Raw genomic sequence first — 12,804 nt, 5'->3', positions numbered from 1 at the left:
GCTCCCACCTGTTGCATGACGGCTACCAGCCTAGCAGGGCAAGGGCTTGACATGTGTAGACATGTCATTGTGATTGGCTACTTATTGTCTTTGTAGCTTAACAACACTGTCAGAAAAATGATACTGTATAGGTACAATTTCGTCTCCTAGGGTACAAATAATGTATATTTACCCTCAAAAGGTACAACAGCGGTCCTTAAGGTGCAATGGTTTACCTTAAATGAGTTTAACGGTACACTCTACTGCACTCACTCTACGGTACACTCTAATGACGACATACCCTTGAAGGTACCACCATAGTGAAAAGAATATACCATTTTGTACCTTTTTTTCTGACAGTGATTGATAAGTCTAACAACTCCCAGTTTAACCCATTCAGTGTGAAACCCATTCAGTCGGGTGAAACTCAGTTCACAGCTTTGTTATGTCCTGTAACTTTTACAGTGTAATTTTGCACTCCATACCATATTGTATGACGTTTTAGAGCAAAGGAATAAACAGTGGTGTATTCTTTGTGCTCGTACAGCATGACCTGTGTTTAAATACCATCATTCATTGTGCACTGTGGCACAGAATGATCCCTATTCAGCTGTAGGAGCTCCATTCAGAGCTGCTTACACTAAGCCTGCTCATATGAAGGGGAGCTAGTTGTGACAGGAAAGTACTCTGTGTGTCAGTGTGTTAAACGAGCCTTTGAAGTTAATAATCTGCCGTGCTGTGTGGCAGACACACGACACACACACCCTTTGTAGAGTAATGACCATTATTACTCCACATGACCACGGCACCTGACCCAAATTCCGTACATGCTTTAGGCTACTTAATCTATCTACTCTTAATAATCATTGCAAATTGTTCTAAGGGATAGAATTACTATAACTACCACTGTCATGATTACAGTAAGTGGACACACACATGATTTATTTGGACAAAATGTGTTTTATACACTTATATAACCAAACGTTTGCTCATCCGAAATTTCTCCTGAAATCAGGGGTATTAATAGTGAGTTTGTCCTTTTTTGCTGCAGTAACAACCTCAACTCTTCTGGGAAGGCTTTATACTAGATGTTGGTACATTGCTGTGAAGATTTGATTGCATTCAGCCACAAGAGCAATAGTGAGGTCAGGTACTGATGATGGATGATCAGCTCTGGATCAATCCAACTCATCCCCAAGGTTTTGGATGGAGCTCCATCACTCCAGAGAACACAGTTCCACTGCTCCCCAGCCCAGTGCTGGGAGGGGGCTTTATTCCCCTCTAACTGCTGCTTGGCACTGGGCATGGTGAGCTCATGTACGGCTGCTCCAGAGCGTCCCATTCTATTGGTCAATGCTTTTCTATGGAGATTATACAAGCCGTGTGAGTATAATCAAAAGCCTGTGTCAGCAACTGATGTACCTTAAAGAAGCTATACTCACTCATTAGAAGAGATGTCAGGATGCTTTTCGACAAATATCATTTACTTCTTGTTTATTTTTCCCAGTAAACTTGGGTGGAATCTTTGAAAGGCTTGGTTTGAGTTTGCACTGTTTGTTTTTCTTTAGTTAAGGTTAAATTATCAGTAAATGATTGATTAAGACAGTCCTAATAATGATTACTGGAAGCCTTTTGGGGTCAGTAGATTATGGCCATACTGGAACCATATCCTTGGTCTAGTGTTAGGCTGTGTTCGGACTGCAGGCAAATCAGATTTGTTTCTCTAATCCATCTATTTGTGTGACCAGATATCACAAGTCTATCTGCATGGGTTGCTGTGGTAACAACGTAAGCGTCAGTAACTATGTAGCTACGCTAGTGATGCAGATTTCAAATGCCGATGCTGGACAGATGGAGGTGCATCATCTCACCCTCCAAAGTCTTCAAAATTTTTTGGAGTAAGCATGAATCTTTGGTGCTTTTCTTGAATCCCGGCTGACTTTGTCATGTTGCGAGTGATGTAAAAGACTTTGAAATCTGATTTGAGTGGCCAGAGCATCCAGACTGAGATGCATCTGTAAAAATCCAACTGGAATCGCATTTCAAACCACCTCGAAACGTGAAAAATCGGATTTAATGTGTTTTTTGCTGTCAAGACTATCAAAAATCAATCTGGATAAAATCTGGATATGCCAAAAATAGGATCTGGGCTGGCAGTCTGACCATAGCCTTAGAGGCTCACTGATAGTTAGGGTGGAAACAAAAGCGTCTTTATAAATCTGACTTCTAGACTGGGTGGGCATTTGGGTTTTGAACAGAACAGCTTTTTTGCCACTAACAAAAATCATGCTTCACCGAGGGGGGCTTGAAGGGAACAGCTTCACCAAACAATGGCCTGGGTTTCCACTGAAACGTTTCACAAACGATATGCACTAAAAATTAGTAGGAAAATGCAAATACAGTTGTGTTTCCATCCACTACACTTATGCAAAGAAATGTTAGATGACAAAGGCTACCATGATTAAAGGCAGCATTGAAACAAGCAAGATGGAGAGATTTAACTTGTTTTTTGCTTCAGTACAATTATCTTTAAAGCCATCTGCCATCTTTTTATGGCCGTGTTGTTTGCAGCTCAAAGAAGCCGTGCAGGATAAGCCACGGCCCACCTAATGAGGGCTGAAATCACAGTGCCACCCCAACGACACAACTGGGAACACAAGCACACCAGACAGTTCTGGGAGCACATTGTGGAGAGCCATTTTTAAATGAGCTTTAATAAGGCGTTTCAGAATGCTGAAAGCAGCCTCCAAAAAAGCTATGGGCCACAATTCGACCATCTGTAGGAATCAGGGAATCATGTGACTTACGGCCTAATACATCACTGCTCATTGGAAAAACCTTTTTCTATCACTCTCACATTTTGGCTTTAGCGATATTCAAATTTTTCCACCACGTCCAAGCATAAAGCTCTTTTTGCGATATTTGGGTGTTTTGACGAATTTTGGGCTTTTTCCATTAAGGCTCTTTCTGGCGCATTTTCAAAATTCGCAAAAAAACAGTAGATGGAAAAGCTGCTTATGTGGCTAACAATGCATGGAAGACAGTAAAGCATGAAATCTAACATTTCCATATTTGCATTTTTATTAAAACTACACTAGAAAGAAGGGATGCACTGAATTCAAAAGTGTATATTATTTCCACATGAATAAAATGTATTACATCAACACAATTATTGCCAAAAGTAAGGAAATTGTGCTGATGAAATGCATTTTATTCATGTGCAAAATGATGTACACATTTAAATCAAGTAAATTCAAAGTGTTACATATTCAAAGCATTCAATTTAGTGCATGCTTTATGATTTTACTTAATGTAGAGGAGCTATGATGTCAAAATGATTATATTAGTGAGCATCTGTTTCACTAAGCAGACAGTGTATTCAGAGTATTGCTTACCTCAATACACAAGCAGCTAGGCTCTCCTTTCTCTGTCACTGTGCACTCTCTCCCTGCACCGCAGAATACGTTAGCACACACCTTCGACTTGCTCTGAGTGTCCTGTGAGAGAACCACACACACATATAGAAACATTAGGTCTTAAAAGAGAGATGTGAGATCAAATACATATACAATGAGTTCAAAGTTTATCAGAAACACTAAAAGTCAGAGATCACCCTTTACTTATTTATTTCCAAGCCAAAACTACTGTTTGTCTGACGGGGACAGTTCTGGTGGTCTACCATGTCTTGCACGGTTGGTAGGAGTCCCATTTTCTCTCTATGTTTTATTAATTTTTTGAACTACATTTTTGGAAAACTTCTGCTTTTTCACTTATTTTCTTCTGACTTTCCTCTTCCTTGTTCAAGTGGATTATCTTATATCTAATCTCCTCAGAAATATTTCCTGGAAATATGAATAACTTGTACTCTCAACTTACAAGGTGTACCAACAAGGCAGGGGTTTCAATGACCTGTAAGAGTACATACAAATCAAAGGAGCCATCAGGAAAGTGTGCTACAATTACACCCAGTCATCACTAGATGGAGTTATTACACTGTCAGGGTAATAAAGAGATTAAGCAGGTGGTTTGTGTGTCTTGCACATGTGTATAAAGAGACTCCTAAGAGCCTCAGGCCTCAGGATGTGCAGGTTTTCCACACCTGATTTGACTAATTAGGTTTCTTCTTTATTAAGCAGGAGAACTGGTTAGTGAAAACAAGTCAGGAGATGAAGTCTAAGCACTGTGGTTTTCATTATGCATCAAATTAGTTTTCTTTATAGCACCAAGGAATTCTAAACAGGCAGCTAAACAAATGTCAGGCTATCTCTAAATATCCTTAAGGTCATTGGTTCCCTCAGGTTCGGAGACTCTGTGAACTGCACATTATAGTGTTTTCCCTGATTTAATACAGCTGAGTCAACTCATCAACTCTCTCAGCTAATTACTAAGCCCTTAATGAGCTGGGTCAGGTGTGTTAGAGCAGAGAATAGCAAAAAAGATATGCAGAGCATCAGCCCACAAAAGACTGGAACTGCGAACTACTGCTGTAAGCTCTCACTGGTCACTGCGTTTTTAAATCAGGCATGTTCAGTGTATTAAAGTAATGAGACGGAAGAGGCCGCACGCTACGCTCTGCCTAAGGACACCCCTGACCTGTGGTAAAATAACTAACACACATCAAGTGGTTTATTGCTTTTATAGAATGGCAACACCCTGAAATATGATAAAATACACAATTTTCCATGGATAATTTAAGTTATGATTAATGATAATCGCATTCAACTTTTTCCACCACTAAAACTGATTGTAGTTCATTTAGCATAGGCTGTTGCCAAGCAACTATACAGACTGCTGAAGGAAGACAACAATTTAGCCAACAACTGATTTTTTTTTTTTTGATAATAATAATAACTCCTTATTATAGTGGTGTTTAATGCAGAAAACTTCACCTTATAAGTAGTTTTTGCTCACCAAATTGCCACTACAATGAAAATTCATCAATGAAAAATCACTTCTATTAGCACCCTAATGAAATTTCCTGTGCTGTGTTACCATCAAGCTAAAAGCACCACACTTTTGTTTTCCCACACTGGGTTTAAAATTAAAATTTAAATAGATCTAACAGAATATACATTTAAAGTATTCAAGCAACATACTGTTTACTTCATTCTAAATACTTCAATACAAGGCCTCATGCTGAATATGAATGGAGGAGTGGTTGGCCTGTTAGCTATCTCTGCCTACTTAGCCTCCTATCTTTTTGCCTAGTTGTTAAGAAAATAAGTTGTGAGCCCCTCAATTGAAACAAAAATGGGATCTTACTTCATCTGCACATCTATTTGCAATACACATGGTGGTCCATGCGACCACAATCCAATCTATTAACAGCACAATGGTTTCTAGTGACTAGGTTGTAAATTGCATTGTTCTGAGTGTATACAGATGTCCATATATTGAGTATTTCACAATGGCTTTATACACCAATCAGATTTTTAGACTGGAGGTATCCATTCATTTCAGGCTACATCCAAAACTATACACTACCATAATAAATAGTGGGTCAAAATAGTGCACCACCATTCAAAGTCCATTCATTTGTATAGTATAGTATGCTGTTTTGGTCACAGCCTGGCTTCACACTTAGGAGACCTAAAAGTAGCCCCGAACCACCTAAGTAGCCTCTAATCACTAATTTTGGCTTGATATCTCTATTGAATTACACCAAAAGGTCTCTAAACCACAGGAAACACACACATACACATATTGTGTCATATGGTGTCTGGGGAGAGGAGATAGATATCTGTCTCTAAATATGGCAGAACCCTCTCCGCTCCCCATGAACTCCCATAAGGCCGCCTGCCTCTCGTTACCCTGACAACAAGATGTTCTCGGTGAAAAAGAGGGCGAGCGTGGAGTGGAACACACTCCCCTCCTGTTCCATAATAAATGGCACTCCTCTGGGGGACAAAAGCCATAAAATGTGCTCAAACCCACACAGCATGTCCGACCCTCCAACTGGAGCAAATGAGCTAGCCAAGCAAAGAGGAAGAGTTTCCAAAAACGCAAGAAAGGGCCCCCCAAAGCAAAGGACAGTTACCAATGCAGAGGAAATGACTGACATCCAGAAAATGAGCTCAGCTGCAAGAAATAATGAGAGATAGGAAAGAGGAACCATACCGGCACAGAATTAGAGCAAGAGCCAGGTCTGACTCTGTGATGTTCGTTTTTTGTACTTGGGACTTTTACTTGAGTTTAAATGGGAAAACCTAAATTTCCTTCCTTGAGTTTGAGGTAGTATGTAAGGCCCTCTGATTTTCTCAAACATGTTTAATCTTTACAGCTTAAAGCATTCACAAGTCCTTTAGTGCAATGATGTAACTGAACAAGTGATTCATGAAACAGCCAAAAAGAGACTAAGGAGAGAGAGAAAAGACAAAGAGAGACGTGTGTACTCTGTTGTGTAAACAGTGGTCTGGGAGACAGAGGAGCTGCTTGTTGAGTTCAGAGTAAATCACTCTCTTTAAAATTTCAGGTCAGCAGCCAGTTCATAGTAAAGTATTTCTCCAGCTCTGATTACAATATCTGCGTTTCAACCTCAACCCCAGTTTGTGTTTTCGCTAGACTTCTTGTGCATGTAGAAAAAAGCAGAAACAGGTCCGGTCTGGTTTAGCTTTGTGTCACATGATACCGGGCTCTGCGACTCAGAGTGCTTTTCATAGCCAAAACTTGTTATGTGTGTTCTACCCTCTTTTGGCCTTATCGTCTAGTTGTGGGTCCTCACGTCAAAATAACAGAGAATTCTGTTAAAAATGGCCGTTCAGTGTGTGATACCATCTTTTAAATCCGTTAGTGTAGTGCAGTGGGGGCCCAGCTTTACTGGAGTGGAAGATGTGAGGTAAAGGATTAAACCTTGTGCTGCTCCTGGCTGTCTGGATGTAAATGTATGACTGCAGCCTTTCAAAGGATCCACACATCCACAACAGTGACTGAGGGTCACTCTTCTATTCTTATTAGCCTGTTTTACCCTGAGATGCACTGCAGTCCCCAGCATGCACTGCAACATAGTGTGCGTTCTGACCCAACAACAACAATCTGTGGGTCAGCGGTTACACAAAAAGAAAAGATGCCTGGTGTCTAGTTCAAGCAAATAGGCAGTTTTAAAAGGCAGTTTATTTTAAAACAATTTGTTTTTATTTTGAATTATTTTTAAATAAGCATTCAATGCCTATTTTGCAGTTTTGGCATATTTTGAATAAACAATGACCCGTTCGGGTCATGGCAAAGTGTTAAGTAAAAATGAAATAAAAACACAGCTGACCTACGGATTTGCTGAGATTTTTTAATATGGCCCTTTTAGTGGTTGAGTTTGATTTAGGATTTCAGTCCAGACTAAACAGTTTATTTCACATTTCGGCACTGACTGATTTTTGAAAGAGGCAAAATACAGTGAAGCCAATCAGCACAGAGGTCTTCAAGGGACAGCAACAAAAAAACAGCTTTGGATAATTCTAAGGGATAAAAAAGGTTCCAAAATGGTCACAGACATAAAACCACACATACATTATAAGTGGACTGATACTGATATAAGTGGACTGATACAAGAAATACAAGAAAAATATAGAGAGGAGTGAAGAAGTCATTCTCCACATAATACTAAATCATGTCTATTTGAGGGCAGTCTCACACTGTGCCTTTTTCAGCGTGGGCTGAAAACCACTTGTAAAACCTCACCCCCCCCTTCCTCTCTGAAACTTTTTCCTTTCTGAATAGTGCGATTAGTCAGAAGCGTCTGTGAAATTGACACACATTGGGGCAAAGTTTCACCCAAAAATATGACAGCGAGAGTTTCATTTTAAACACTCTCTCACTGTATGACACACACGCCAAATTCAAATATGCACTACTGTTCAAAAGTTTGGAATCAGTGTTTTTCTTATTGCACGAGGTGCCAATATTCAAACACTGAAATCACTGTTACATTTCTTTGTGGGAGGACAGAGAAAATACACAGGCGTGGCCAAACATGATGGTTTTGCACGTATTTGTGAGTATGTATGTTATGTTATACTTTGCACACGAGTGCCTTGGGTTAAACGCATTTCCAAGGATCCGTTGCTAAGAATGTGGCTGCAATGAAGCCAACTTATTGACTTTGTTGCTAGATTTAGTGACTTTTCAGACGCCTTTAGCGACACATTTAGTGACTTATTGGACAAACCGCTTTCCACAGAAGAGAGTGGCCAGTGCTGCCCTGCAAGAGAGAGTCACACCCCTCTCTTGGAAAATGCTTAGAAGTGACTACTGGTTAACATGTAGTCTCAATGGGCTGTGTTTCAGTATTTCATACGTATTTCATATGTAAATGAGAACAGCTTTATTGGGAATTCGGCTGTATTAAAATACAGAGTATCTGAGCACAGAGAGTAGGAGAGAAGCAAAAGGCTGACACCTTCTGACACTGGGCAGAATGTAAATACACCACAATGACGTCAATAATGTGCTAATTAGCGCATGATATCAAGCAACATTTAGCAAATTTTTCAAACAGGCTTCAGCCACTTTCCATTGAAAGTTGTTGGCAACACTGCATGGCTGAAAAGGCAGAGATAGTGCAGCTGTATTGCTAACTAGGTTTGCTACCTCAGCTGATGATAGTTAGGTCCAGAAACAATGAAAATACATTTGTCTGACAGATAACATTTCGGCACATCGTCCACTGAGAGGAAAATATCTCGTCTAGCAGACGTGGAGCCCTCATCAGCGTCGAACGAGACGTTTGTTAGCACTGTTAGCTCATTAGCTTATCTGAAGAGGCCTCTGTTAACGTAACTCATCCAACCCCATATGGAAAAGAAATACAAGGGCATGTATTTTTTTATGCATATTTATGTATATGTGAAATATATTTCTAATGTATTATTTCATTCCAAAGTGTATTTCAAACATAAAAGTACAATAAATAAAAAGAATAAGGCCTTATTCATACATTTTCAAACATATTTCACAAATACACTTCACATATTGCTGTTGGAACAAAACCTTGCATCTCCAAAATGATAGCTTTATGGTAGAAGGAAAAAACATGCTTTACTTTTAATGTCAATGTAACCAGACATTTTTTTCAAGTAATTTCCTTTGGTCCATTCATTGTGAAATTTATATATAATGTAAAGGGCAACAGGAATATTCAAATTAGGTAAAAAAATGAAAAACGGCAAAAATGGTGATACAAGGTTTTGTTCCGAAGCAGCAATATTTTATTTTTGTATGAGAAATGTAAAACCTACTGATGTCCCTAAGCACAAATTTGAAATAATAAGTAGGACAGTAGGAAGCTGTAAATATAAATTTAGAAATGTTAGCTGTGTCCAGAATAATAAACAGAGCTGTAGAACATAACTGAGAAAGATACACAACATCAAGAATTAGCTTTGAATGAAATTAAAATCCAGAATTCCTCATATTTCAAAAGCAGGGATTAAATCTCAAGACAAATATGAATGGAAATAGATAATTATAGTATACTATTTGTCACTGAACAGCTTATTGTTCACAGAATTCATGAAAGTGTAAAAAAAAATCTAAAAATACATTTTGGTAAATAGTTCATAACTGTATAAATTATTGTTGCATATAACAAAAACTGTTAATGTGGAAAGTGATTCCAAACTTTTGTACTAAAGCGTAAAAGCACTTCACTGATCTGTGAAGGGGAGACTGATTTTAGGGCAGATGGCGACAGTAAAAACAACATGACGAGCACATATTACACTCATGACGTAGCACTGGAGGCTTTTGGGAAATGGAGCCCACGCCTTTTTTAATGATCTCCATACTCTCCTTACAACATTACATTCCTGCTCTATGAGTGATCTACCACACAAACACCCTTCAGACAGAGTTCATCCACTGTAGGGGGCAGCACTGAGCCACTGAGGAGAAAATCGTATCCATTATAAGCAGTTTTTCAAGTTTTTTTTTGGCTTCTTTCTTCCATTTCTGCTGCTTTTTCTTTCCCCTCCTTCACTCTCTTTCTCTCTCTTTCTCCAGCAGATGACAATCTTTGATGTAACCTCCCTCCAAAACCTTTCTGCTTTTTTCCTTTGTCTTTATCTCTCACATACGTTTAGTTTCTACTCTGAGCCTGCAGAGAACTCAGGCTGCTTTTTTTCTTTCCTTCTTTCTTCCCTTCTTTCTCCACTTGAGGTAACGGTCATGTGAGCAGAAGGCTGGCCAATCACGTGCTGCCAAGTTGAGCTGGAAGTTAAGATTTAGGGTTACTGGAGCACACCCACACCCCTCCCTCCTCTCCTCTGTGTCCAGCACTCCTAAAGAGCTGTTACAGGACAGTCTGAGAGCTGAAGTGTGGCCTCTTAACTACAGTTTCTCCAAACAACAAGAGCAGCAAAACGTAGAGTTTGTATTAAAAGTGGATCAGAATCATTTCTGTTTGATTCTGAGTTAATATCTGAAAGTGAACGTCTTCTGCATCTTCATACATGCAGCATGAGACACACACACCCTGACCTATCCTACTTCTCTCACTGCCTGTTCGTCTTTCTCTCTTTCTCACTTTCTCTTCTACTTTTGTCACCTTATGTCTTTTATCTTGCTTTCTGTTTTTTTCCTCTTTCTGTTTTTTGTCTTTCTCCTTCTGTCTCTCACTCTTTCTATTTATCTCTTTCTAAGTCCCTCTGTATGGCTCTGTTTCTATTTATCTCTTCTCTCCCACTTTCTCTCCCTCTTTCTCTCTCTCTACCTCTCTCTCTCCCCCCCTCTCTCCCCCCTCTCTCCCCCTCCCTCCCACTCTCTTTCATTCTGTTCTGCCTCCCTTTCTCTCTCCGTCTTTCCTCTCTCTTTCCCTCTTACTCTCATTCTCTCCCTCCTCTCTCTCCCTCCCTATCTCTTCTTTCTCTGCTCTGCCTCCCTTTCTCTCTCCCTCTCTTTCCTCTCTCTCTCTCCCTCCTGTCCTCCCTCTTTCTCTGCTCTCCCTCTTTCTTTTCTCTCTTTCCCTCTTACTCATTCTCTCTCCCCCTCACTCTCTCCCCTCCCTCCCTCTTCTTTCTCTGCCCTGCCTCCCTTTCTCTCTCTCTCCCCCTCCCTTCCTCCTTCTCTTTCTCCCTCTTTCCTTTCTCTATCTCTCTCTCTTACTCTCATTCTCTCCCTTTCTCTCTCTTTTACACTCTCCCTCCCTCACTCTCTGCTATCTTACTCTCTCTCCCTCTCTCTTACTCTCATTCTCTCCCTCTCTCTCTTTCTCACACTCTCTCCCTCCCTCCCTCTCTGCTCCCTCTCTCCCTCCCTCCCCCTCTCTTTCTCTCTTCATACTCTGTCTTTCTGCTCTCCCTCCCTCTCTTTTTCCTCTCTCTATCTCTCTCTTTCTCCCTCTCTGTCTCTGCTCTCTCTCTTTATCTCCTCTCTCTCTTTCTCTGGTTTTGCGCTTGTGTGTTTTCTATAAGGTCTGTTTCCACATCTGGATTCTGACGTGTTCTCTCTCTCTTTCTCATGAACTCATGGTGTGTTTGTTGGAGGAAGGCAGCGTGTGTGAGTTAGAGTGTGCTAATTTTTATTCAAGTAAGCTTGAACACACACACACACACACACACACACACACACACACACACACACACATTCTCTTCCATGTATGACTCATTCAGTTTAGCTGAGTTTTCCACTGGTTAGGGTTTTTAGTGCTGTAGGCTGTTCAGTTTTCTGAGCACAAACAAAAACAAAGACAAACAGCACAAACATGCATTATAATAGTTATTCTACACCAACGCAAATGTGCAAAAAACACAGAACACAAAGAGTCCACACTTTCTAGTTTTTGCACTTTTTTCCCTGAGGTCCACTTACTACACTTGTGTGGTTTAATGTAGAACAAATAATCATAATTAAATTTTACATGACCATTTTCCAACCTGTCTTTATCCCTTAGAATTAAACAGACTATGTCTTTAAGACTAATATATACAAATGATCTCTGTTCTGATTGTGCCTCCTTCCAAAAAGCAGTTTGTGCTGAAACACTCTTTATAACTTCAGCATGAACAGGCAGAGCCTAACTGCTGTATCCTGAATAGGTGGACATATTTAGATGTGCTGGTTTGATGACATCATTGAAACAATAAATTCAAAACAGTCTGTTTTTTGCAGCTTGATTTCCATATATGGACTGTACAGACTAGGAGTGAGCTGTACACTCTGAAACTTTAACAGTGTTTATATATTACATCAAACTATTTTATTTTTAAAAATGTGAGGTCGCTTTTCTGTAATATGGGACTTTTAAAACCTCGAAAGACCTTGATCTGACACTTGACTTTTAAGGAGTAAACAAATTTTTGTTATTAAGTCATGAAAAAAGCCTTGCAGATGCGACTTAAGAAAAAGTAAAAGGTTATTCTGCAATTCTTCACCTTCGCTGGAGACGTTTGAGTCTGGAGTTACAGAGAGAGAGAGAGAGAGAGAGAGAGAGAGAGAGAGAGAGAGAGAGAGAGAGAGAGAGAGAGAGAGAGAGAGAGAGAAGGGGAGGGACTTTCGGCATTTCGGGCAACGAATCTTTCTCCCTCTGGTGAACCGGGAGAGTGAAACTGACATTTAGTTAACGAGTGGTGTGGTGCACTTTTAGCTCAACCAAATCAAAAACTCTGAACTTCAGGAGTTGCCATGGCAACCAGACAGCGGGGGCTGAGAAACGGATGGTAGACAGATGGAGAGATGAAGTGAAAGGAAGAAAGAAAGAGACATATCTGAGCCCTTTGAACTACAACCCCATTGCCTTTCAGCTGGGCTTCTAAGAGCAGCTTAGGCTCCACAAAGAGCGAGCAGGAGGAGCATCAGCACTGAGAATCATGGATTCTAACTGCCTGACTCATAAGACAA

At 40.1% G+C, this 12,804-nt stretch overlaps 1 protein-coding gene across 1 annotated transcript in view; it reads right to left on the bottom strand.

Annotated features, from left to right (window-relative positions):
* The window catches only part of fstl1b (follistatin-like 1b), an 80,835-nt gene that overhangs the window by 22,246 nt on the left and 45,785 nt on the right, over window positions 1-12,804 (bottom strand). The window contains exon 3 of the mRNA XM_036570665.1: window positions 3,375-3,476. Within this exon, the coding sequence (XP_036426558.1) occupies window positions 3,375-3,476 (102 nt within the window). The remainder of the gene's footprint in view (window positions 1-3,374; window positions 3,477-12,804) is intronic.

This window comes from Colossoma macropomum, unplaced genomic scaffold, assembly GCF_904425465.1.
Source record: "Colossoma macropomum unplaced genomic scaffold, Colossoma_macropomum, whole genome shotgun sequence".
NCBI classification, from domain to species: domain Eukaryota; kingdom Metazoa; phylum Chordata; class Actinopteri; order Characiformes; family Serrasalmidae; genus Colossoma; species Colossoma macropomum.
Note: the sequence above shows the minus strand (reverse complement) of the source record. Positions and strands in the feature narration are given on the sequence as shown.